At 38.2% G+C, this 27323-nt stretch overlaps 1 protein-coding gene across 5 annotated transcripts; it reads right to left on the reverse strand.

The window, feature by feature from the left end:
* On the reverse strand, nucleotides 1-27225 carry DYNC1LI1 (dynein cytoplasmic 1 light intermediate chain 1). 5 transcript variants are annotated; one of them, XM_026089927.1, is made up of 15 exons: nucleotides 26990-27004; nucleotides 26595-26668; nucleotides 22726-22823; nucleotides 21803-21846; nucleotides 14753-14869; nucleotides 12800-13030; nucleotides 9662-9831; nucleotides 8398-8491; nucleotides 6602-6737; nucleotides 6098-6209; nucleotides 4578-4637; nucleotides 4417-4461; nucleotides 3262-3382; nucleotides 2943-3101; nucleotides 1-632 (listed from the first exon to the last, which is right to left on the reverse strand). In XM_026089927.1, the coding sequence occupies exons 5-15, from the start codon at nucleotides 14793-14795 to the stop codon at nucleotides 520-522; spliced, it is 1284 nt and encodes a 427-aa protein (XP_025945712.1). In that variant the 5' UTR covers nucleotides 14796-14869; nucleotides 21803-21846; nucleotides 22726-22823; nucleotides 26595-26668; nucleotides 26990-27004; the 3' UTR covers nucleotides 1-519. The 5 variants fall into 5 exon arrangements, with proteins under 5 accessions (XP_025945712.1, XP_025945714.1, XP_025945713.1 ...); XM_026089929.1 differs by lacking the exon at nucleotides 21803-21846; XM_026089928.1 differs by lacking the exon at nucleotides 26990-27004 and having other exon boundaries at nucleotides 22726-22817; nucleotides 26595-26616.
* Between the last annotated feature and the right edge of the window lie 98 nt (nucleotides 27226-27323).

Below are 27323 nucleotides of genomic sequence, written 5' to 3' on the forward strand. Positions count from 1 at the left end.
TGAAGTGTTCAAATATATTTGGAGTTTATTATTGTTGTTGTTACAGTTTTGTGCAATTTATCATTTTCTCTTCCATAAAACTCATAGTAATTCTCGCCTTTAGAGGTTAATCTATTTAAGATGGTATTAAATTTGACTAACAGGTCAGGAGATCAATATAAATTAAGTGCCTGTGGTGTGTATCAGTTTTCCCAATCTAAGCAACCTCTAACTTTAAAGTGAACACACTTGCAAGTTTACAGAATTACACTGACTTTCCAACAAAACCCAGAAAGAAGTTAATTTACTATTGTTGCACTGTGAACAGTAGTCCTACATGGTGTGATACTGTTTTCCATCTGTACAGTTCCTTTTTGTAAAGCTGGGCAACATATATGAAAACAGACATCAACTGTTTGTGTTCTCTGAGGAAAAAAAAAAAAAAAGTTTCAGCTCCTTAGTTCCAGTCACTGAAGGAAGAGGCAGAGGCAAGCTTGAATTCATCCCAGAAAACTGAGTAATTGGTTTTATTTGGTGTCTTCAAGATGCTTCACCTTCTGCAGGAGATGTAGGTGTTGCAGGAGAGACCATTTCGGGTTTTCGTGAAATTCTGTCCAATTCTGCCTGAACATCTGTTAAAACTGGCTTCTGGCCTACAAAAGACAAGCATATAGTTTAGTCATGCTTATGAAACAGTTTTGGGAAAGCCTCTAGTATCTTTATTTCCTCAAGAAGCACCTTTAGAAATGAACAAAAAACAAAAAGAGAAAAAACTATGTTTTTGCTTTAGACAAATTCTAAACATTGTTATTTCATACTCTGTATGCAGAGTGAAGACATACTAAAAATCAATAGCAAGAAAAAGGGAAGAGATATCAAAACACATTCTGGCATGTTTCAGATTTCTCAAAGCAATTTCCCTAATTACATATTAATTGTCAGTACATTTTTATGCCTTATAGTGGTTCTTCATACAGAAAAGCTAGTAAAGGTTAGCAGTTAAGAATACAGCTGATACAGAAAACTGTGTAGAAGTATTTTAAAGTAATTCTGAACTTAAGTCAGGTGTTTCATCACACACTAACCTTGAAAATCAGTTTCACATATAGTTGGTCAGCATAAAGCTGACATCACTACCCATGTGCATGTGCACACACATAGGCAGCAAATCCCTTTCTCTGCTCACCCATTTACTTCCTCACCAACTTGGAATGGCACAAGCATTTATGCAATCACACTGGGACCTGATCCAAGTTTAAACACAGTTTTTTCCACCAGGCTACTTTTAACTCTTATTCCCCAGTCTAGGTTTCTATCCTCTTCTACAAACACATGTTCTGTCACAGCAGTGGAGAAGACTATATGGAAAAGGACAGTGTAGGACTTCAAAGTATATGCCATTACAAGTATGCATGTTTTTTTCAGGCTGTAAAGGAAAATTTTGACACCTAGGTAACTTTAGCAAGGTTCAACACAGCCTTTCTGAAGATACAAACTTAACGGAAACCACCCACACAGCTAGTTTTTGCTGGGTGTACTGTGCTGTTCTTCAAATTATTTAAAGAAAGCTAACATCATATCAGAAGCAAACCAGTTAAGATTACAGCTTATAAGCAGAGAAATTTCCCATAATTGCCATGAGGAAAATAATTCTCAAACTCCAAACCATTGTTTTAACAGCCAATTTTCAGATAAGTGACTTTTATAGATAACACTAAGTACAAGACAGTAAGTGGTGAGGAAGGTGTAGAGCCCACATCTAAGACAAACTTTTTTGATTTATAACAATTCCTTGAAAGGCTAGTCCTCTGCCACATTAAACTGGCCATTCTCTAATTATTGTTGCAGAGTAGGGAGACTTCTGAAGACATTTTCCTCCTTAATATTTTAATTCTGTTCTTGAAATTTCTACCACGGCCCTGGACACATCCACTCTCCAGAGTGCTACCTTCATTTCACTGGCATCACCCAAACCAACTGCAGGCCACTCCCCACAAGATATTTCAGTGGGTGCTCTCTCCATCTCACATTGTTCAAATGAATGCAGCTGATTCAATCTCCACAAGTTGTTCAGACTAGCCCTGCTGACTTTGCCTGCAGCAGATTAGGAAGTACTCGCGCACTTTGTTCTGCCAACYGAGCTTTGCATATAGAAAAGGGAGGTGTACATATGGAAAAAAGCCTATTCAAGTGTTAGTCTACACAAAATGTTAGTGGGAAACCAAGTGGTTTTTCCTTTAAAAGTAAACACTAACATCAAGTACAAATGAATCACAAGCACTCCTACTTAAATGCAGCACTACTCTTGAGGGTGGTAGGAGAGTGTCAGTATATAAGTTCAGTATATATGTTCTTAAAGCAGAAACGTTTGCTATGAAATAATGAGAAGCACCAGAATAGGCTTGCAATTAGTTTTAAAGCAGTCATTATTATACATTTCAGATGAATACTAAATACTAGTGACATCATATAAAAAAAGCTATCAATGGAAAATATGTAAGTAGTTTTACATGCTGTCAAAGTCAATCAAATCAAAACTTTTATCCAATAAGAGCTAGATCACTAACAAATTAAAAAAATAATCTTTTAACACTGACAGTATTGCTAAAAAATACAATTAAAAAAATCAACTTCAAGTCCCAGTGTATCTGACTAATAAAAACATGGCTTCTACTGTAAGCCATTAATAGGGATGGTGAGGCAAGAAAAAAGAAAAAAAGGAAGTTATATGGACACAACTCAGACTTAAACAGCCATATAAAAGGTTTTCTTTGATCCTCTGAGAGCCACAAGAAAGGCAATACTAACAATATTGTGAAGAAAAAAAGAAAAAAAAAAAGAAAAAAACGTATCCAATAAGACACCCAATTAAATATATTCAAACTCCTGATAACCTGTATTAACAGAAATGATGCATCACACTCAGTTTAGGTTATGAGCTGATCTTTTACCACTAATCATACCAGACTTTTTTGCTGATGGTGGTAAATTGCTGCCAGCACCTCCAGTGCCACCTCCTCCAGGACTGCCACCAACACCACCAGGGCCACCAGGGGAACCAGTTTTCTTACTCAGCAGACTATTGAAGAAGTTAGCCAGGACGCCTTCACTGGTAGCTCCAGCTATAAGGGGGGGGGGGGGGAAAAAAAATACACACAACACATTTTCTAAATAAATACTGACCTTGTGTATCAGTCAATCTAAACAAGCATATTAAAGCAAGCAGGCAAAAGGAGCTATTTTACTTCCCAATTGTATTTGCCCCCTTACAAGAAAAGGTACCTTTCATATTGGGATCAATTTTTTTGGACCCAGTAGGGATAGGTGTAACACTGGCAACGTTTGATGTTACGGATCTATTTGGTGTTCTAGGAGACCCTCCAGGAACTCTTGGTGAGGCATCCTATGCAAAAGGAAAAAAACAACAAAAAAAAAAGTCAAAGCTGAAGTAGTCAAACTTTTACAGAATTAAAATCATGCTATCTAAGACCACATGAAATGAAGCATTATTTTGTTTCTCACGGCTCAACCTGGTTTTTATGATAATGTAGCATCCCATGCAATTGAAATGATGCAAGATTGATTTTACTGATTGTATATGGATTTTTCCCACACCTGCCCAACATTATTACAAATGTTAACTTCAGTCCAACAGCTAAAGCACTGCTGAAGCTTTTCATTTCATCTCTGCGAGAAACTTGAAAATACCTTCTGTTGCTCAGTAGTGCCTCTGATCGTAATGAAAACTGCACTGACTGGATCAGAGGAACTACACCAAGTGTCTTGGAAAGAAAACACGTACCACCAGCATTGTGGGAAGGATTAAAGGCAAACTGTGAGAAAAGCATTACTTACTACTTCACAGATAACAAGTCATGTTTCTGCAAAATTGCAGATCATCTAAAAAGTAAGAGCCACCTTTATAAGATCACATGCTCCCCATTAAACTTGTGTTACTTTTTAGTTATTTATATTTTAAATACATTATTTAAGTGTAGCTGATGCCATAGTTTTCATTTGAGCTCAATTTTATGCTGGAGTCTAATATTCTTTGAGCAGCAGTGCCAGGTTCAGGACATACAACTGACCGGGGAATTCAGCCGACATACAATTTGCTCCCTGACACACATCTAGGACAGAAGGAGTAGTCAGCTAGTTGCTTAGATTCACTCTAATGCACAGGAAGTAAACCATGACATTTAGCCATTGCTGCCAGTATAAGTATAAGCAGTCATGCCTAGCTGGGAAGAAGTATCATCATTTCAGAGCAGTATAAGATGCAGACTTTAATCACTAGTTAAAAAACAAAACAAAACAAAAAACCCCAMAACACTCTTTACATCAAAGAATATTTGGTAGTGGTTAAAAAACCAACCCCCTAAACATATGAAAATGAATCATTTTCATGTGACGGGATTTAAAATTCTTATTACTAACCACTGGCCTTCCTGCAGCGGTAGGTGGTTGTTTCGCCAACTGCGACTGCAAAAATAAATAGATAAATAAACAGATAGATAGTACAAATTCGGTTTTTATATTCTTTAACAGGACTTGTTAAGTGAAACACTGGCTGCTTGTTTTTATGGACAGAAAATTACCTGCTGCTTCATAAGAAACACTTGGTCATCTTCTGCTACAATTTCTTTTTCATGAACAAACTGCAATACAAAAATATTAACATCATTTTGATTTAAAAAAGTATTTGCCTTTTATATCTCTTGATGAATATGACCAAGGCATTCAATAATTAAGCAAGTGCGGTCTGCAGTCAAAATAGTATTTTATGCATCTTCTGTATTTATTTTTAAGACTGCTACATTAGGACTCCATTTAAGTCTAATTAATTAGAAATTAAATAGAATGATCATTAAGTCCTTCTACCTGGCTGGCATAAGGTTCTAGATGTCCTTGTGGAAAGACCCATTACATATGCAGTAAAAAAGGAATGAAGGGAGTGGTTACAAGGCATATTCAAAGGGTCTCAGGACCTGTAGGAAATACTTATTTTACAGGCATTTAAAGCATTTGATATACATTTAAGTCTCTCTTCATAGACGCACACTCCATTGCAGCATGCTTACATGTCTCTGAGCTTATCCTAGCCTAAGCTTGGTAGGTATTATTTTATGGGTAACTATGGCAAAAGTGATTCTTCACCTGCATCATTATACTGGTACATGAACTGTACAGAGACATCTTAGATCCCAGTTCTGTGTATCAGATCACAAACACTCTTCCAAATAAGCCCACTACAAAACAAACAAACAAGCCTTGCCACGATAAGTGTGGAAATATCAATATCAAAATTTATAATCCAGGCCTGAAGCTTATAAGCATGTAAAAAAGTGTTAGTTGTATTTTCCTTGGCACCTTAGAATTTCATATACTACTGYATGTCTTTATGTCTCCCTAAAAAAACTACAGAAAGGACACAGTATTGGTTTTCTCAACTTGGAAATTACAATCAGTCCCAAATTCTTAGCTTAGTTCTAAAAAGCCACAGAGATATTTTCCTTCAAAAACTTCTCCACACAGGGGTTCATTGCTGCTGTCATTTTATTCAACAATCCCACATATGTTTTCATGTAGTTCTGTCAAAGTCTTTGAACAGTCTGAAAGAGAAGAATGTGCTGAATGTATGTAGAACCTGTTTTAACATGCCTACTTTTGGTTTTACACTGTCTCAAGCTTTGTGTTTCCATAAGGAAAAGAAATCATGAAGTTATTCATAATTCAGAGCATAATGAAGTGTTCTTAAAAATACTAAATCAACCATGACCAACAGTTAAATGACACTTGGACTTTTCAATACTGAGTAGGCATTAAGAGAAAAACAAGTATATTTGTAGTCTTGAACATTGTAATAGTGCCAGAAGAAGACACTGTGTAAGCTGAAGAAAAGCTATACAGAACACAAATACACCCAATGATTTTCTGTTAATTTAAGAAGAAATTGGAAAACAAAATAAAGACAAAATAAGCAAAACACACACAAAGTGGTCTTGTGATAAACCGGAAGCAAAGACAAGCAGCACTCCAAAAACTGACAGGTAAATAAAAAATGCTGAATGGCAAAATATTAGCAAAATTACTTTTGTTTTAAAACATCTCAATTTACCTTCCTGACTGGTGGCTTTGTTATGATATCTTCAAAACTGTCTTCCACTTTTAGTGTCTGAAAGTTCTCATGCAATATTCCTATCTTCTTGTCATTATCCCAACCTGCAGGACTAGATAAAGAATCATTTGGCTTTAAATTCTGTTGGTACTTCAGGTTATCCTTGTGGGCAATCCTGATTTGCACAGAGCTGAAAGCCAGGAAAGCTGAAATAACTCCCCTTCTTCCATGCAAGCTGTTTTTTGGCTAGTGCAACTAGTTAGAGATTGGGGTTTGCTCCCTGTAATACAGAGGAGAAATGTCTCCTGGTTTAACATTTCTCTTTGTGGTAGTGACAATTTGCAGTCTTGATCCACTGGCACTCACCAAACCCCCAGTCTGTTCCTCATGAGAATGTTACATTGAACTTTAAAAAGTGTAAACAAAAAATGGCCTCTATGCTTTTTAGAGTCTTGGACAAATACACTGTGCAGTCATATATACATAGTAATGCAGATAACTTACATAAATACTGCATCTTTTTCCACAACAACAGCTGGAACATTGAAAGGAAATCCATATAATTTCTGGACTATGTATTTATATACTAAATCAATGTTTTTGTTTTCCTTTACTGAAGTGTAAATAAGTGCTGCCCCATCTGAATAAACTTGTTAAAGAAAATTCAGTTTTGTGGTTAGTAAGAGATAGTAGAATTCCCCCCCCCYTTTTTTTTTCTTTGTTTATTTTAAAGGATATCAACTTTAGAGAATTTAAAAGAAGAATACAAATTCAATTAGGTCAAACAACTTCTAGAATTTAATTTTGAAACAAACTATTCCGTAGTTTAAATTTTTTCCAGGGTTTATTTTAGGCCAACTTTATCTGTTGCTTCTATAGGCTCCTCTCACTTTCAAAGCCCACGATACCACTAGTTTCACTATGATGTCTTCAAAACTGTCTTCTGCTTTTACCATCTGAGAGTTTTCATGCAGTATTCCTATCTCTTATCATATCCCATCTTGCAGGACTCGATAGAGAAGTCACACAGATACTCCAGCATTAACACTAGTAGCCTCAAAAATGCCAAACAGCCTCTCACTTCCTCTCCTGGGTATTTAAATTAGAGGAGCAAGCTCATACATTATACAGCGACCTCCTTTACAATCAAATGAAGGTAAACCGGTTGTGCTGTGTATCAGTTTTTAAGTTACTAAAAGATGAAGAGAGTGCTTGATATTCTTGACATGGGTCAATATCAAAATAATACTGCTTATACACAGGACTAAGCAGCCAGGGAGGTTTAAAATAATTTTTACCTGAGATTAGAACATGCCAAAACCAATAACCTATTTCTACATATGCAATTCAAATTCAGAAAGAGAAAAGTTATCTAATAGGGTATGATTCACATTCAGCAACGATTTGAATAGAACTCCAATTTGTGTATTGGCTACACAGTTACAGTGACCAATTCCTATTAATCTTTCCTATTCTTCCTCTGTCTGGCAAACCTCATTATAATCACCCATCATTCCATTTTGAAAAATGAGGACTTCAAAGCTTTCTGAAGGAAGTGCCATCTCAGAATTAAACTGAGGTCTCAGGTTCTTGAACTAATTTTTCATCTGTCAATTACTATCTTTACGATGGTATTTAAGCTTCGCTTTACCACAGCATGAATGATGGTGGCACAATGTAGACATACTATGGGCATCTAAACTCTAGATCTTAGCTTGTCTAGTTAAACAGTATATTATGCACTTTCTTGAACAATGAAATTTAAGAACAATAGCACAGTGACAGCTTATGCATGCTGTCTCTACCCAAGCAAAGAAAAGCCAGTGGATCTTTGCCACAGCAATTTGTACTTCCTTCCCTCATCGCATTATCTTGTAGAATTACTGAAGAGAGACTGAATATTCAGGATGAAAAAAATAATATGCCTTATGTTTATCTGAAGTACGATCATAGTTAAGTGAATTGTCTTGCTGTTACTATTTCAGGAAACTTGTCATCTAAGGCTTGCTGATTTGGGAACTGCCTGTTAATATGGAAATGAAGGCAAGTAAATAAATTGATTGTAAGGGCACATGTCAGACTCTTGCATCTCCATCAAAGAGTTAACAGCACTCAACAGGAAAAAAGGAAAAGTTACATTCAACATTGTCTACAGAGAGTAACTGAACCAGACTTCCTGCTACAGTGAAGGAATTTAGTGTACTTCTTTGGTACAGACACAAATACCCTTTTAAGCTGGTCATAACTAATGCAAAGATTTAATGGAGTCATTATTATCCTTATGAAGTGTTAAAGGATACATTGTAAGCAAAACCGTCGGATATGTGACTGAATGAAGTCGAAGTGTTCATCCCTGTAGTCATGCTCTTTTTCCAGAACACTGATGGCATCACACTGTCAAGTCAAACACAAAATTAGCTTTCAGTTATCACTGAAGTAGCAGTGCTGCTACACCTCCAGTTCACAACTGGGGGGAGGGGGAGGGCAGAACAAAAATCTGCTGAGATAGTTTATAAGGATAACTGGACAAGTAATTCTTTTAAACTAATAAACAGCTTGACATGCATATACTGTGGTCAGCATTAAATTGGGAATTAAATTGATTGTGATTTCACATTTACTTCCCCTCTGCCTCCCTCCCCTGCCCCCCCCCCCAACTCTATGTGATAACCCAAAGTCTCTGTTGAAGATTGACCTATTGAATGAGAACAGCATTCTCTGCATGATGCTTCTGCATACTGGGGTATTATAGAACAGTCTTTTTGGCCAGTGACTAGCTAGCCCTTTGCAAAGAAAGCCAAAAGCAAGAAATGCAGAAGCAGAAAAAAAAAAAAAAAGTGTGTGTGTGKGGGGGAGGTGCACAGCATGGGGTGAGAGGGATAGATAGCCAGCAAGAGAGAACAGAAGTGCTTGAGTGTAGCAAATGAGAGGGTTAGCCTTGCAGTGAAGAAACAGCACCTGTGTCAAGGGGCTTATTCTTTCACTGTGGGCCAGCAGAGGCTGCAGATGCAGTATGCTTAATGCCCATGGGAACTGAAGAGCCAGAAAGAAAGATCACAAGAGAACTACACCACTTTTTCTTTAGACTGAGAATACTCTCACATATCTACAGAAATCAAAACAGGTCACAGAAGCATCCTAAGAATTAAGGAAAGTTAGTAGAAAAACACTTTACTAACCAGAACCCTCAAATATAGTCATCTTCAGAGAAAGATCAGAAATATTAAAAAAGTAAAACCCAAAACACTGTTTGTGTGAAAGGAAGATTTAGCAGACTAAGGTGTATTCTAGTTAGTTACTGACTAGCTCACTTCTGTGAGCAAAACTAGGTCTGAGGTATTCCTCAATTCCCTGCAAACTGGTATGACTGCAGGAAAAACTACTCCCAAATTAACACACAGTCGGGACTTTCAGAAGACAGGCAACCTTCAACACTGAACACTTAAGGATTCTTACGCTAGGTATTCAGAATGACTTGAGAACCACATGCTTCCAACCCCAAATCCACAACTGACAGAGTTCCTTAAACAAAATATGCAAAAAAACCTAAAACATGAAACAAACCTTTGTACAAACTACTACTACTGGAATGCCTAAGTTACATGTTAGTGTATCAGCACCCAGGGGTAAAATCACACTGTCATCTTTGTCTTCCTGTAATGAAGTATTTCTTCTCTGTGGAGAAGCTGGAAAATCCTCGCCTGGTTCTATATATTCCTGGAAATCTCTTACCACTGAAAGTAAAAAAAAGTTGTATTAAAAGAGCAGCTACTGTATTATTTCAACAACGATTTCCACTGCCATTAATCTCTAGTACTGTTTATTGTATTGTACTTCTGCTTCTTTATGTTGGAAAGAATTGAACATGCCTTGAGTGCTGCCTGTTTGTTTTATGCAGCACAGGAGAGAGCTAGTAAATCCAAGATCTTCTTTATCAGCAGGTACAAGAACATGATCAGAGGAAAAGAGTGTCAGTATAAGGACGTTAACCCAATTGTATTTTAATCATTGTGGAACCACTAGGCAGTTGCTATCAACTACTATTACTCGATACATCTCCTGAAGAAAGTCAATTTCCTTGTATTCTTCTTGGCATAATTAATGGAACAGGTTGTTAGAATAAACAGAAGTAAGCTTCACATATATTGCTTGGCTGCTACCTTACACCACTATGACCTAGAAATCCTATGTCCACACTTCTCTTTCTCTCTGTACAGTGAATCTACAGTAGTAATAAGCAAGAAAAATAGCATAAACAAGTGTTAGTTATTTAACAGCTTTCAGTAGCAGTAGGACATCTGTTTTGCAGTGGTAAGAGAGCAAACACCTCTATTATATTAGCATATAAACATACTATTAGTTAATACCATATTAAATATTGGGTATGTTTTCACAATAGATCAGATACTACTTTAAAATTTAGCAGGAAGGATAAGTTAAAATATAACAAGAATTAGAAACAAAAGATAAAGTTATACTTGTAACTCTCTTGTTAGGTTCCAGTGCATACACCCAAGCCTCTAATTACATGGTCATTTACTACTGCTGCAGTCAAGGATGCAGCATTAGGCATCAAATGCCTATACCTTTCCTATCACGTCCTGTTTCACACAGCAGAATCAACATTTGATCTGAAAACACCACTGATTACTTTTCCATGAGTAGCACAGCCTGATTCAGCTAAAAACTCAGGCAGCAAAACAATTTAGCTGAATTGTGCACACTAGTGGCCAATTTCTCTAGTACATTCTCACTGCTTTTTCCCTGATTTATGTTAATCCATCCCTACCTTCTCTGAACTGATTGGAGCCCTGTGAGTTCCCACCTAGAAAAGCATTAGTTGAATCAACAGGGAAAGATCCATTTCAACAACCTGGAGAAAAAGGCTTATTAGGCCAAGATTATTCAACTTCTATACAGATTTCAGAGTTTACAATAACAAAACTTTTTTTTTTTTTTTTTTTTACAGATTAGCATCTCTACTTCAACAGTCAGTTCATCAACCCTCTGCAAGCCTCCTAAATTGATATTATTTTAAATGCAGAGCTCTCATTGAGATATGCCAGCCACACAAGGGAGGCTTTCCCCCAGAGCACCCTGTCTGTTCTGGGAGAGTCACAAACTAAAATAAAAATCATGATACTCCAGTGCTGGAAGTCCTCCAACAGAGTCCCAATATTCCCATTGAGTGTCTATAACATAATAGTTTTTCCTACAAGTAGGGAAAGCAGGAAAAAGGAGGAAGATTGTATTCCAGAGTCTTTGAGCTGTAATATACTACATCAATCTCAAGTCTTCCTAGAGGTATAATGGAAGTGACCAGGCCATGAGACACAGCTGAATTCAAAAACAGGAAGAAAGATCCCACCCCCAGAAACAGCTGCTGTTTATCCCATAAGACTTCCCCTGTGCCAGTCTCAGTCCTCACAGGGTCTGTCTCTGAGTGGAGTTAAGTTGCTAGAACTGGAAGATAAACCCAGAAAAACACCCCCAGAAAACCACATCCACAAACCCTCAGTAGATTTCAATCCTGTTAGTGAGTTCAGTCAACTTACAGGACCCTCTCACGAGCACTGAAGCTGACAAAAGGACAGAGCAGGACCATGCAGCCAGAAGTCAGGCAAGCAAGATTTCTCTCTCCTTTTGGCAGTCGCAAGCTGCTGGTAGCCTAGCCATGCATGAAGCCACACCATAGGAGGGCCAAAACAAAACTTTTGCCAACTCATATCTGGATTGTATCAAGGGCTTCTATTATACCCTGCACACAGACCATCAGTATCTGCAGGAATTAGGTTAGATGATAAAAGAACTCAAGATGGCAGATAGAACCTTTGAGTAGCTGTTACTCTTGTCTCAATTCATCACTTGAGTTTTCTGGATTTTCTAGAATCTCACTATTCTGTTCAGTCAGTCAGCAAAGGAGCTAAACAAACAGCTAAACATTACTTGATAACAAAGATATTGCTTCCTTGGTACTTCCATCCAGTAAAATCATATCGTGAAACTGGTTTTGGGTGTGGGTGTGTGTTTTAATATATGGGGGGAAAACAAACAAACAMACACACACACAAAAAAGCCACACACACACCCACACCCCAAAGCTGTTGCTCTCCTAAACAAGTTATTGTAGTGGAAGATAAGATCCTCAAGGATGAGACTCCCCTTACAAGGATCTGTCTTAAAAGAACGACCACAAAAAAACAAAAGAAAAAAAAATACAATTCCAGAGTATCTACAACTAATACCATGTGGGCTATTTTAATCACAGCTACAACTTGCATTTCTGACAAAGTTATTCAGCAATCTGGCAGTCAGTTGCTTAAAAATGTCCCAGTTCAAGAGCAACTTCAGACTTATAAACATAGTTAAATCATGCTATTTGATCTTGAAACATAGCTTTCCCAAACACTCTTTCTTGAAGTAACTCAAGGGGAGGCAAATGGAAAAGATTCATGTTACGACTGAGATCAGTACCCCCAGGGAAAAAAAATGGCTGTCCAAAATTAACCCGGAGCTATCACATTATTAAGTTCATATAAGTACTTGAGACCTATCTGAAAGTTGACTGGGATATCTCCAACTCCCAGTTTTAAATCACATTTCCAAAGCATGAAACAGACTGCAATGGAGAGGTTAAATGGTGCAGAAAGCATTAAGCATATTTGATTTCAATGGGTTCCTACATATTTGCAGAATACTCACACTTTTGTTCCATTTCTTTCATTTCTTCGGGAGGAATTTTTAACTTGTCAATATGCTCTCTTACAACACTTGCCCATTTTTGTAAAGAATCCAGTGCAGTCCAAGGCCTAGACATGTCTACTACCAGCATAACCAGAGTGTCCTTTAGAGAGCTTGCCTCCATTGCAAATTTAAGAAGACCTTTGTGATACAGGTCACCATCCAAGATCCATACATTACATCTTGTTTGATCTACAACAAAAGGAGAAGAACTGAAGAGTCTTACTTGAAATTGTCCGTTACATAACAGATATTAAATCTTTGTTTCTTGTATTTTACATGTCTAACAAAGAAGATACGTTGTATCAGTTAAATGAACAGATAGCAAAACAGCAAGCTGCAGCTTGTGGAAACCCCCCTCCTCTCCCAAGCCCTGAAATTTAAAGAACTCAGATTAATGGCTGGTAACTGAAGATCTTAAACACATTAGCTGAAAGCGAAAGCCCAAACATAACATTCAACATTTCCAAAATTTATCTTCTTCATTTTAGAGAAGGAGATTTCCCCCCCCCCTTCAAAACGCAACTGGGGGGGGGGGAAGGTGCAGGGGAATATTGGGCAAATTCAGCCATCCCTTCTCAGTCCTAGGGCTACTCAGCCCTCAAGGACGGCCATCTCCTCTGCAAAACTCCAACATGATATGCCTATATTCCCCTTAAAGGACAGAGGGCATCTTGGCCCTTCAGAAAACTCAAGTAGAATTGCATATTTTTATTGCAAATTTTAATGATTTAGATGGAAAGTTATCAGGCAAAAAAGTTATTCATGGCTAGTCCTTCTAATCTGGAAAAAAAAAAAAAAAAAACAACAAAACACACAACCACCACACGGCTAGACTGCTCCACTGTTTCTTCCCCCAAAACACTGTACTCATACTCAGACATTCCATTGTGAATGAAAAGCTGGAGATTCAAAGTTAGAGCGCTCAATATAGTTTCAGTTTTCCTTCAGATTATTATTATTTTTTTAAACTTACTACAAGAGTTCTGAGGAACACATTTAAACCAAAAATCCCAATCCCATTAACCCTGTCAAGTCATCTTCGAGACCAACAGTCAGACATGGAAGTCAGGAAAGCAGATGATTTCAGGAAGAAAGAGGGCCTATCTTCTTCTGGTTCTCCTTTTACCTATATTTGTTCTTTTAATGTGGACGAGAAATCCCATTCCCCCCCCCAGATCCCAGTATGTCCTTATTCACACCCTGTTCCCTCTAAGCATCGCCTCTAGATAATTCATTGTACCTCTACAGTGCCTGGTTATACTCTTCCCCTGTCCACCTTATACAAGCATTGATTATACACTCCATCAGCGCATGTATTTTGAGTCTGGATCTTAAACATCTTTAGCCTTGTAGCCATGAGCCAATTCAAGCCAGCAAAAATCACAGCTTCTCCTTTCCCCTTCAAATTGTTTCACCTCTCCCGTGCCCTTTATATCTCCTTTATCACTGTACACATTTTCCTACCCATCAGTACCTTATATGTAATCTTGCACATTCTCTCTGCTGCCACCAAGACAAAGGTTTCTCTGTGTGTCCACAGAGATAAATACTTACTACAATAATTGAGATGCCAAATAAGAGCCTAGGCATGTTTTCCTCTACGCTTGACAAATGTACTTCTGCCAAGCCTCAATTCAGAATGGTGCAGCTAAGATTGTTTTTCTGGTCTTTTCAACCTTTTCACTGACTCCTCGCCTCCTCTACCACTTCAGTGGTTATTCATGATATCTACTAAAGGCTAATTAGATTGAAAAACCTAAGAACCTCCTAATGATACAAATCATTCATGGCCTAAGCTGGATTCCTGCAAGTAATCTAGAAAGTAAGACATCCCACTTTCATTCCAAATATCGCACTACTGAACCATTACTTTCAAACTGGTTTAAAATATTACTACAACTACAAACTTACCATCTCGATCTTCATCATGCACATTTAAATACAAATATTCCATTCCTCTTCCTTTTTTGTATTCTTCTATTCCTTGAATTTTTCCTATTAAGCTAGTTTTACCTGCTCCATCTTCACCTGGAGAGACAGAAGTTGAATATCACTCAATCTTTAATCAAAGTTACACATCAAAACCCACTTAGGACAAGAAGGGAGCAGTGTACTAACAGGGTGACTGAGCTCATTAAAGTCACGAAATATGTTGGGCTTTGCCCAACTCATTTATTTATTCAAAATGCATACCTCTTCTTCAAGTTGTATTTCTAAGTAGTTACAAACRCAAGAAAGGTTCTTATACATGATTAAAAGATATCTTAAGAAGTAGTTAAGCACTTCACACAATTTTAGTCTTTTGCCTGCAACAGAAATGGTAATAAAAATCTTTCTAAAATGGAGTTCTCGTCACAATAAGCTCATTGTACAATCAGAAGAATACTATTTAAAACTCTCATATCAAATGGCATGGAATGCCAGGCCAAGTAACACAAATTGTTTCTTCACCCCTGTAAGGGTTAGTTTCTATGATTCTCTTCTCTTCTACAACTTTAAAGAAGCTTTAAAAAGATCCGGCAAGCAGTAAGCCATTGTCTTACATTCTGACCCAAATTTGTGTGTTCTGGGTACATACACAATGGTAAACCTACAATCCAGATCCATTCATCCCACCCCTAATCCCACCTATCCTCTCCCCTCCAAAGGGGGTTTGGATAACTAATGAACCTTACAGCATCAGCAGTGTAAACAGTTAGCTCAACTACTGCCAAAGACTCTTCTTGAAGACTTTCCATTTCTAAGCATATGTCCTGGAGCTGGAGAACTTCATATGCCATTTTATAGTTTACAGAGTAATCAAGCTGAATTTGGACATTAGGCAAGGTTTTGCCACTCTAATTTGGGGGGTGGGGGTGGGGAGGAGATGGGCACATATCTGTTAAGACTGACATTAGTAAATTCTAGGAAATCATTCTCAGGTTATAAAATTAAGGCTAAAAACAGTTTTATGAGAATTACCTGACCAGTTTCATGTGAAAAAGAACATTTTTTTCCAAGTCTCTCCTATACAGGGAAAGTATAAACGCTTGTTTTTGACTACATGCAGTGGGGGAGGGGACTTCAAGGACAGTCATTTTCACTGTTACACTTAATGATATAGTTTTCCCTGTAAAGGGAGTTGACCATGATCTCCTAGACAATATTATGGCTACATTAGAAAGACTACAGATATAACCACATACTTAATCTGATGGACTGATTTCAAGTTTACCCAACATATTCCCAAAATTACTGCATGAAGTCTTCAATTTAGAGTTTGGATTTAGGTTCAGCTTTGATTAATAGCCTGGAAGCTAGCAGAAAGAAGACTATACTGTAAGTAGCACAGAGGATTTCACTCAATCGAATGAAAAGACATTTAAAACAAAACAAAAAAACATGACAAATAAGACCACAACTGACATTTAAGGTCTAGTTAAGTGTACAGAAGTTGAGTTAAAAAAAGTTTTATCATTTTAACCTGTTCAACACTCAGTGTTTTCTAGGTCCTTAATTTTATTCAATCTAGATGCATCTGATTATAGGTGATTTTAAGCAGACATCAGAAAAAAGTGCTGTTTTTTATTCATACACCWAGATTATTTTTTTCTTTTGAGAATATTCTCTTTTAAATAAAAGTTCCACCGAAGTAGTTAAGAATTCAAGCTCTTCCACCACAGATGAATTACAATTCCTCCCCTACCCCCACTAAAGTACTTATTCAGGTTTCTTAAATTTGTCATCTACAAATAAACAGGGAGACTTTATTAAGAGCTGCTGCACAGGCATGTTATGCTACTGAAATTGCTATTACTTTTGCCAACATTTTCTGTATGATTCATCCTGTTATTTTACCTTTTTGAAGAGGCAGCTTCAATTCATTTGTGCAAGCAGAAAAGGTAAGACAACACAAAACTTGCTATCCTTTTTTAAAGAGGAGTTGTACTTAACAGCTTTCCCAGTTTCTCAGAATAGCCAACCTCCGGCCAAGTTCTCTTTTATACTAGTTTGTTTTACATAGGTAGTAATAAGGATTACAGCTTGTTACATTGGGAAAGTTCAGCATCTTCTGCAAAATACATCTTCCAGTTCCTAACAAAAGCAGCTGCAACTTAGGTAGGAGACATCTATGATTTTGTCATGTTTAAAACTTTGCATAAGGTACATTTCAGCAATCTAAACTGAAAACACACTTATATCAATGCTAGTATCTATGCAACTTTATTGTTCAAAACCATCCATGCTAAATGATATAGACAAGCTTGACGTATACATCCAACAAGCCCCTTATCATGGCTGTGTATTGTGTGATTTTTTTTTTTTTTTCCTTATTTCCAAATGCCTAAAGTAAACCAAAGTTCAGTGCTGTTAAGGTAACTTCCTAGGGCAAAATGACAGCTGGAATTTTATTTTTACTCCTAAAGTCTTCCAGTAATTATCTTCAGAGCCCACACAGAAAGAAGTATTGTCAGTATAGCATAAAACAAGTYGACTTGATATTAAGTTAGTACCTTTGGTCACATACGCACACACAGCAGTCATCTTAGTTTTCTGTCATTGAATTAGTTAATTTTGATCTCCTCTGTGAACAAAATTCTCTACTACCTTCTCCTTAGCAAACATCCATGCATTTCAAAATGCCAAGATCAGGTAGGTGGATCTCTGACACATATCATAACAAGTATCATAACAAGTTACTGCTCCTAGAGAGAAGTTGTCATCATTCACTAGGAAGCCAGAATGATCCATTAATGGGATTTCAAGGGTTCAGTACCATTTTCATTAATAACTCAGATAAATGAATAGAGAGTAGTAAAGTTTGCAGATGACAGCAGAGAAGTCTGCTCTGTGAAGAGTGCTATTGACAAACAGTCCAAAACAATCAAGCAATGCATGAACTGTGTAGTCTATGAATAGGACTAGTCACCTACAAGGGTACAAGACAGCTGCCTAGCCAGATGTGCCCTATTTCACAGGAGGGCCAGTTATCAAAAGATTCATAAGCCAAATTAGAATCAGTATCATGGTATTATGGAAATAGATGACAAAGTGAAAACAGAACCATTGTATACATGACGTAAGGACTTCCTCCTTTTCTCTTTCTTACCAGTTAAGCCTCAGTTGAAATACCATACTGATTTAGGAAAACTCTTTTTAAAATAAGCAAAGTAAATAAATTACAGAAAGCCTAGACAAAAGAGACATCGAAAGAATTGTTAGTTTAGTATAAGTAATAAAATCTAGAGAATACATAGCAGCCCTCAAACATGTATGAATGGTATCTTACTCCAAGCGGACAAAAAGTATTGGGTTTAAATTGTGGAGGATATGTAAATTAGAGCAGGAATATGTAACCATAGTTAAGAACAGGAACCTCTGTCACTTGACATTAGGAAAAAATATTCGTCATAAGAAGTGATGAATAGCTGGTTGTGTCTTTGGACAAGAGACCACACTAGGACTTGAGGGTCCATCTACCTCTTCTCCTCCCCCCCCCTTTTTTTTTAATTCATAATTTTCACCATGTTACACATACCCTTTAAAATTTTGACAGCTACAAATCAGATATTTGCATCCTTTTTATTCTATTATTTATTTTGAAGATTTTAGGTAGTTAAACACCTGAAAAGCCAATGTGCTTTGAATATATCAAATTATACTGGGAAACAGCAGAAGTATGATTTTGCTTTCTAGTTACTCTTCAGCATGAGTTTCAAAAAAACAAAACAAACAAAAAACCCACAAAACCTTAAAACACTGCTTATCTAAAACTCCAGAGTATGTATTACAAATCTCATTAGCAAATTAATTCTAATTTCATGAGATGTCAACTTTAAGACTTCTCAAAACTCAAAACTTTTGTTGTAATGCCTTTGGTATGTATAGAAGCTTTTCTCCTCCAGAGGAGGAGGAGAACATTTGTGAGAAAATTAAAGTCCATTAGCTATATCGGGCTTGATGGGTGATGTACAGCACAGTAATGTAATTAGTACAAGTACTGCCAGGCACATGTATAAAGCATGTATGCATTTTTTACTTCTCAATAAGAATATATACACACATGGCATTTGAAATGATGAACCCCAAGATATTTAAGCACATTTAACTTTCATGTTGTCTGTGGATATCTCTAAAGCGTAAGAAAAAGCAGTGCTTCTTAGTTTCAAACAAAAGGGAATATTACAATTCAGAAAATCACTTTTTAAAGCTCTGCTGAAAGAATACGTAAAATGGAGCCTCATGCACATCCAAAAAGAGTCCTCATCATCCTTCGCTTCCCCCCAGAATTCTGGGATAGAAAATCCTTTTGCTTTTTCTTTACTCCTAACTGTCAGACAATCAAATTAACCCTCAGCTTTTATACATAAACTTAAGGTAAAACATTTCTGATGCACAATTCTTGACATAGAATTGCAGACCAGAATAACATCAAGTAGATCAACACAAATTCAAGATTTTGCATCCTGCTTTAAGTAACATTCAGTAAAAAGATTCTCCTTCCCCACAGTAAATCCCAGAGATCCAAGATTCCCATTACATAAAGCTGTACTTGTACATTGATACTCCAATGAGGAAACAGAAGTGATGCTGCCAGAAAGCAGTGCTACACAAAGCTGAAGACAAGTAAAAAAGGGACAACACATTCAATTTTACTAATAGTTGGGCTAGGAAGCAGTTAAAGCCAAAACCACTTAAAAAAAAAAATCTGCTTAAACACACAGTATTTCACTTTCTTGGCAACAAAACATTAAATTTCATATTCAACTAAACAAAGGCCATTTCCTTTTTATCCCCACACTGCTACACTTTATTACTTTGATATGCTCATTAAGTTTAGTTTTGTGCTTTTCATCGCTTCTCTGTCCAAGGTGCCACTTTGGCTACAAACTGAAGCTTGATGAAAGTCCTTCTCATTTCCTGGCCTCACAGAGATAAAAGAAACCATAACACAACTCCCTGCCTGGTTTCCTTCCTTCTCACCCATTCCAGATGAAAGTTATGTCTACTGAGCAGAAAATGGAATATAACTAAACATTCTGCTAGAATACAGAATTTAGCAGAGCGGTCACCCATAGAAGGAAAGGATGAGCAGCAAGATGAATGAATTGCCTTCTGTGGACACAGGCAAGTTATGAACTGCTACTTAAACTGGTCAACCATAAACTATGAAATCAGTTAAGAGAACTTGGGCTCTATATTAGAGAGATGCAAGTTACTTTGAACTTAATTGAAAAGCTCTGCTATTATCTTTTTATGTAGGCCTTAAAGCTCAGCTTCTCTAAACTTTCAATTAAACATTTTAAAATTAAGAATATTTACTACTCATGCTATTTTCACATTTCTTTGTTTAGAAGATGAAAACAGAAGTAGATTTTCATTTGTCTCAAAAAAAGACTAAAAAGAGACATCTTTTAGCTCTCACATAGGTCTGTACATGCAACAACCATACATACAAGATAGTATCTCCAGTATGCACAGTAGCTTACACTTTTTGTTCTCATCTGTTTAAACAAATAAAATATACAATATATAATATGAGATGTCAAAGAAGCAAGAGGTGAACATTTCTTTTACGTCATCAGCATTGTCTGTCTGTTCCTCTTCTGCTAGGGACTCAGATTTTGTTCCACAACTGTTTGAAAAGCCATGGATGTTGTGGGTGACCATAACCCTCTTGGTTAATTTGTGCAGTTAGTTTAAACAAAACAAAGAAACCCATACACACCACAGGTCATTTAAAATCCAGTTTGATACTGTAATTATGCAGCTCATTTCTAGAAGAAAAAAAATGTTCAAATAAGGCCAAGCAAAACTAGAGATAACAGTCCTAATTAACCTCTTCCTCTCCCCCCCCCCAAAGAAAAAGGGGTTGTTTGTTTGTGGAGTAGCTTTATACTTTTATAAACAAAGACAGGTCCTGGATACAACAATTCAAAATACTCAATATATTTCTAGTAATAATAAAAAGAAGCCACTATCTTATTAGAGAACAAAACCACTTCACTTAAATATAATAGAACAAAGCCATGAAGCAGAGTCAGCAGACCTGAACTTCAGTTATCAAACAAGGCAAAGAAACACCCCAAAAATCAAAGTGATTTCTGTTCCACGTGATATGGAATGTCTGAATCTTGATACATTGAATAGTGAAGATGTAACAGTAGCATTAATCATCATCTTACCAGAATCCAGGGCACAAGTACTGTAGCGCTATATATAAAACTTTTCACAAGCACAGGCTGATAACTGCTTTTTCCACAGTCTCATATTAGTTAAATAGACTTTTTTACACACACTGTACTAATTGAAAAATACCTTTTGCAGAACAAGAGCAAAATATGCGAAATTTAGTTTGCTTTCAGGAAACTGAAGAACAAAATTACATTGATTAGATTCTTCTCTAGAACCCCTCAAAACCACACCCAAGTTGCAAATAGGTAGGTCATATCAAGTCATCAAATAACTAGTCACTAAAGTAGAATTTACTTGTTAAACAAACAAACATTGTGTCCCCTTCCCCCCACCAAGTTAGTTTTACTCCACTGAATACATCTTTCCCTCACATATTATTCACCTGGGGKTTTTTTTGTGACACTGAAAAATTAAATAACACTTCTGGGAAGCACCTTAATTGCACTTCTACTTTACAACATGATAATAAGTATGCCTTCTGTCAAGTCCTGTAACGCAAGAACATGTGGCCCAACTTTGAAAACAGATACAGCAATAACATTGTAACTTGGAAAAAGGAAAGTGAAGCATTTCAGAGAATTCAACAACAAATCTAAGCAGCGTGCAGTTCTAATGCAAATTTACTCCTTTAACACAGCATTAAGTTATCTAGTATATTTTACCCAGATTCACTACTAGAATAGAATAACTCCAGGCTACTATTTGAAGGACACCTTTATCTGTATTCCTGCCTCTTACCTGCCTGCAGAACACAGAAACACAACAATTCCTTTCACTGTTCCTCACCTTTGGCACTATTTCAGAGATAGATCCAGCAATCAGCAGCACCTCTGGTGAAGCAGAGACAAATTAAACACAACTCAAAAATTTCAGAATTTCCCTTGCTGTTCTGACTAAATAGGGCTTACYATGCAGCATTCATTTAATTCTGCTTTTTTGAAAAGATGTTACAGCTGGAAGGACACCACCAAGAAGTACTCCATAATATTAAATAATTTAAAAAATAGTAGTTGTAAAACAAGGAATTATAATATTATCTATAACCCTTATATTTTACAGAAATAAATTTCTTGGCAATTTATTCCTGCACTGACTGAATAAAGTGCATATCCCCCACTGGTGATAAGAATTTCAGAATATTACAATAAGAAGTGTTAAGTTTCAAGGTTAACGTCCCATCAAAACAATTGACACTTCATAATTAATTCTGTTGACCGAAAAAAAAACCTGGCTTATGTTTGGAAGGCTTTTATCACATGTAGAAGGTGAAGAAGTTGCAAGTTTAGATTTGGGAAGGGGAAGGKGAAGGAGGGAAGAAAAAAAAAAAAGCTTTCTGACTTAATCTCTTCAGCGTTAGAGAATCAAGAAGCATTTGAGATGAACAATCAGGATAGTATCAACAAGCAGCATTTCATCAGTTATAAAGATGAAATGATTACAGCAAGAAAATTTCGGCTATTTCAATAGGAAAAAAATAAAATGGAAAAGTAAATTCGTGCTCATCATTGTAAAATCAAGTGAGCAAATTTTATGTTGATTTGATATACTCTCATGACAACTTGCAAGGCTGTGTCAGAACTTAGTTTTGAAGCTCACTATTGTTCATGGGTCTACCAAAAGAAAGTGGCAAACTAAAACAGCTCCTTAAGTAGTATCAATTTTCTACAACAACAGTCATTCCCAATACATGTACACACAGAAAAGTGTACCTGTAAATTAGCTGTAGACTGTGGAACACTCTTCTCAAGCCTCCTGACAGCCACTGGACAGGAGCAGAGCTCAAAGACTCAAACAAACAGGCCTGGCCCTGCAAAGTGAGATGTCTGGGGTAAAGAGAAAATGTGGACACAAGGCAGTCGAACACTCACTGCCCACTACACTCAAAGCCTTTATTAAATGGAGTAAATACGTAAAGAAAACTAAAATGCTAATGATTCAGTAGAAGCGTAAGCGTGCAACACAAACACTTGGAGTCAGGAGTATGCGTCACTGGATGGTGACATCATTAGAATTGCAGGCAAAGAACCGTACTATGCTTCAGAGACAGAGGAACATACAAAACAAAGCCAGATGGAAAGCAGCTATTCAGTTCACTTGCAAGCTAGGGAGCCTGTTTTCTTGTACATCCTGGAACGACTCTGAACATTACTGCTTGAATGCATGCTGCAATTCACTGAATAAATGATTAGTGTGGGTCTCTGAATTCAAGCCTTCATGCATTCTACAGCACTGTGGATTTCATCTATAGAAGAATAACCTAGAATAGTGACTTCTTAGCTGTTCCCTCTGTTGTAGTTTCTGGTTCAGGTAGAATTACAGTGAGAAGGGAATGAACAAGCGAGTTCCCAGTTGTAAGCATCACTCTTCTCATCACGCTCAAAATGCACCAACGTTTACCAAAGCCTCCTCTGATCAGTTGGTTACCTTTATTACACAAGTGAACAGAGGAGTGCGGGGGGGGGGTGGAAATCCCACTCCTTTGGATATCTGCAGAAAGTAGCTAGAAATGGCACCGAGAGCAACCAATTTCCTTATGGTTAAGGAAACAGGGATGTCTTATGTTTTCTGCTGTCATAATTTACTAAATGAGGCAGCTGTAGTCACTATTACAAAACTGCCTAGAAATAAGAATATACTGGCCATAGAGAAACATTTAGAAAAGCCTGCATTTTTATCATTTGTTCATACAGTAACAGAAAAATGCTTCTACGCTACATGCATAGCCAATTAAAGTTCAAAGTCTCCATGGGAAAACAAGTATTTAGACATTTTTCAAAGTGAAACATACTTTTGGAGAAGTACAACTATAGCTTAGTCATGCATACTTTTTCTGGCCAATTTTGAGCAGAGTTACCATTATTATATGCTAACCTCTGCTGCACAAGATGCTGCATCTTATCTAAAGATTAGCATTTGGTATTATGAGTAAGGAAGCTTCACAAAAAGTCAGCTATAGCTGTGTTTGTGGATAAAGCACATGCATCTAAATAATACATTTTTTTACGGCTATTCCTGCCACAGTTCCCTTCAGTTATTTCTGCAATGTCTTGAACCATTTTCCAGGTTTTTAAAAATGAGATGTTAATACAGCCAAAAATAAATACTGAAATAGCAGAATTAGCATGCCAGACATAACCAGATTCCCAGAAAAACTAGGCATGAAAGTATATACAGTGTTTGGAAAAACCTAGACACTGCAGGCAAATTAAAAAAAACTTGTCCTGGCAAACAAAGAAACACTAAAAGGTTGTTTAAAAGGGGGGAAAAATGCATTGTGTCAAAAATAAGCCATCATTCATCATTATATATCATGTTTCATCTGGGAAATTTTAACCAATATACTGTTTATACTCTAACTTCTCTATCAGTAAATGAGTAAAAACCATCAAGACTCTGGTCAGCTTTATGGCCTCTGCTTAAAAGTATTTGAGAAGTGGCAAAACTGAAGATAGTCACAACAAGGAGCAGCCAGTTTGTATTAGCAAAAAAAGCTAGTACAAAGCTATTTAAGGGAAGAAAGCTTAAAAATAGAAGAAATGTGAGACAATGGAGAAACTACAAACAGATGGCTTGAGAACTTTGAAGAAACAGAACTTCATGTACTGGAAACCTGAAGCTGTCTGGTATAGAATACACAAGACCTCTCCCTTGCCAGTGCCAATGTGCTTCAGGGACAGCATCCTGGCCCACAGCTGAACATGCAAGTGTAATATACAGGTTAAATATTCTCACAAAGAACACAACTATGGTCCTCATTGCCCAGTCCTCCGATCTGATGCTCTTTTTCATAAATACGTGTGAAACAGTTTTTTTGATCATGGCCTTTTAGAAACCAGGAGTCTTAAGAAAGAACTATAATTTATTCTATAAACCTGTGCATTTGTAAAAAAAGAAAAAAAACAAAAAAACCCACATTGTTCTTAAAGTGTTACATTAAATTAGTCTATAAGCGCCACCTAAAGAGATGAACTACAAGTTGGTTCGTAACAGATTAAACATCACAAACTAAGTTAGCACTTGGAAACATTCTATAACACCCTCTCTAGTTTTGAAGGAGGCATAGTCTCCAGTTCTTGAGTATAAAGGATTGCCAGTATCCCATGTCCTAGAGAGAAACAAACAACAGCATAATCTTTTTAGCAAGGATCACAGATTGAAGAAGAATCTTCCAACTTCAACAAGGACAGTTGTCCAATTTAGTTGCAAAGGCTCATGTAAAAAGCTGCCAATTATTACAAAAATTTTCTTTCCTTTGGTTTAAGATCATCAGGGCTTCCAATCGCAATATTTTGCCTAATTACATGATCTACATCACAACAAATTAAGAGTAATAAGTCCTGTATGAGGTTCACTGGACCATCCCATCATCCTTGCACATTTTTCTCTTTCACATTGAGTCCTAAGCCACCACTTAACTCTTTAACAAGAAGGCAAAGATCACAGTAATTGCTTTAGGATTACAGGCTGGGGGGGAACCCTGAAAAACCTCAAGACTTTTCAGGAAGACTACACAGCAGATGAATCATACTATGCATAAACTGGAGTCCACATGACTTTACTGGCTTTCAACCATATTTCCTAACACTAATACATAGGTCTTTTGGGGAATGGGGAGGCTGGCAAAGGAGGGGAGAAACAGCTAGTGAACAAATCCATCCACTCACACTTACTGGATTGTCTACTGCTGGTAGTTAGTATCTAGTAGTCTTTCAGCCAAAAAAAAAAAAATCTAAGTGCCCATTTTCCCTCCTCCCCCTAAAAATTTTTAATTTTGTTTGACATATTATTAGAATTTCTCTTCTTTCCCTCAACACCATGAATAATAGCTGGGTCTCTCATTATTCCCCTATCAGAGTCCCATTTGTAACTTCTAATCCTTGCCAAATGCAAGGTTGGACTAACACACTGGGTAGAGATAACAGAACACAATGAAAGCCAGCAGCAGTAAACAATGCCGCTGTTGCTGCACAACTTGCTGATGATATTACTGCTGACAAGCTCAGTGCATGTGGGCAGGACACAACCAAGACGCCTAAACAGTATACTCCTCCCTCCGGTCAACAGGCAGCAGCCGTCATTCATACTGCACGGGCCACGGAAGCAATTTTTGTGTTTGCATGACACACCATAAGGACCAGCAAGCACCTCTGGTTGCAGGAACGAAGGAGATTTCAGAAAATGCTGAAGAAACCTCACACACCCCGGAGTCCACACTCATCGGGGCAGAAAGACAATAAAAAAACAACCAAACAAAAAAACCCACCTTTCAAAGCCATTTTTACCTAAGAAACTACGGGTAGGTGGAGCAGGGAGGACAGTAAGAGTGTTATGGCGAGGTACCTAAGATGAGTGGGATACCTAAAGCATTTCAGGAATAACCTTATACCCTATGCAACAGGGAGCAAAAACATTTTGCAGAGGAAGAAGCGAGAGGATTAAGTCAGCACCTTGCCACCATCAAAATCCCTCCCTTCCTTCGGGCACTAAACAAGAGAGGCTCCAGATGCCCAAGAGGGGCTTGAGAGCGAGCCTACATGCACCAGGGAGGAGGAGAAAGGGATCAGGATGCTTTTCTCACCCAGCAGGAGGACGTTCTTCCCCGAAGGAAGCTTGGACCTGGAGCGGGTGGACACCTCGCTGAGGATGCAGGACCTGGCGTGGAGAGACGACAGCGCTTGGCGAGGGGAGGGCAGCGGCTGGGTCCGGCTTCCTCGCGTCCCCGCACCCCCACCGCCTCCCGCGGGAGAAGGAAGGGGGCCACGGGGGCAGGGCAGGAGCTGCCGCCGCTGACAAGGGAGAGGAGCCCCCCTCCCCCCCGCATGAGCCCCCTCGCCGAGAGGGGCTGAACGCCAAAGGGGGAGTGGGGGCGGCTGGGCAGCCCCCTCCCCCCGCGAGGCAACGGGCAACGCTCCGAGGGCGCTAACGGCCGGCGCGCGCCGCGGTGCCCGGCCGTGGGGCGGGGCGGGCGGTTACCAGAGGTTCTGTCCATCGTCCTCCTCGCCGCCTGCCCGCAGCTCCGCGTTGTTGTTCGTCGTGGCCGTAGCAGCGGAGGAGGAAGAAGAAGAGGAAAAACCGGCAGCGGAGCCGAGCCCGGGCGAAGAGGAGCCGAAGGAGCCAGCTCTGCCCACCGCCGCCGCCATCTTCGCTGCCTCTTCCCTGCCCCGCCGCCTCCCTGAGACACGGAGCGAGCGGCGGCGCCGCAGCTGCTGACAGGAACCCGGATGTCGGGGGCGGGGCGCGGACAGGGGGCGGGGCCCCGGCGCCGGGGCGCGCGGCGGCAGCCGTTGGGGTCCCGCGCGCGAGCGCC

Source organism: Apteryx rowi, unplaced genomic scaffold (assembly GCF_003343035.1).
Source record: "Apteryx rowi isolate R43461 unplaced genomic scaffold, aptRow1 scaffold_837, whole genome shotgun sequence".
Classification (NCBI taxonomy): domain Eukaryota; kingdom Metazoa; phylum Chordata; class Aves; order Apterygiformes; family Apterygidae; genus Apteryx; species Apteryx rowi.

Coding starts and splice junctions, on each gene's coding strand:
- DYNC1LI1 (XM_026089925.1), bottom strand. CDS start 27,156: ATGGCGGCGGCGGTGGGCAGAGCTGGCTCCTTCGGCTCCTCTTCGCCC. Junction 4,462..4,577: donor TGTTTCTTATGAAGCAGCAG/GTAATTTTCTGT, acceptor TTATTTTTGCAG/TCGCAGTTGGCGAAACAACC. Junction 633..2,942: donor ACCATCAGCAAAAAAGTCTG/GTATGATTAGTG, acceptor TGTCTTTTGTAG/GCCAGAAGCCAGTTTTAACA.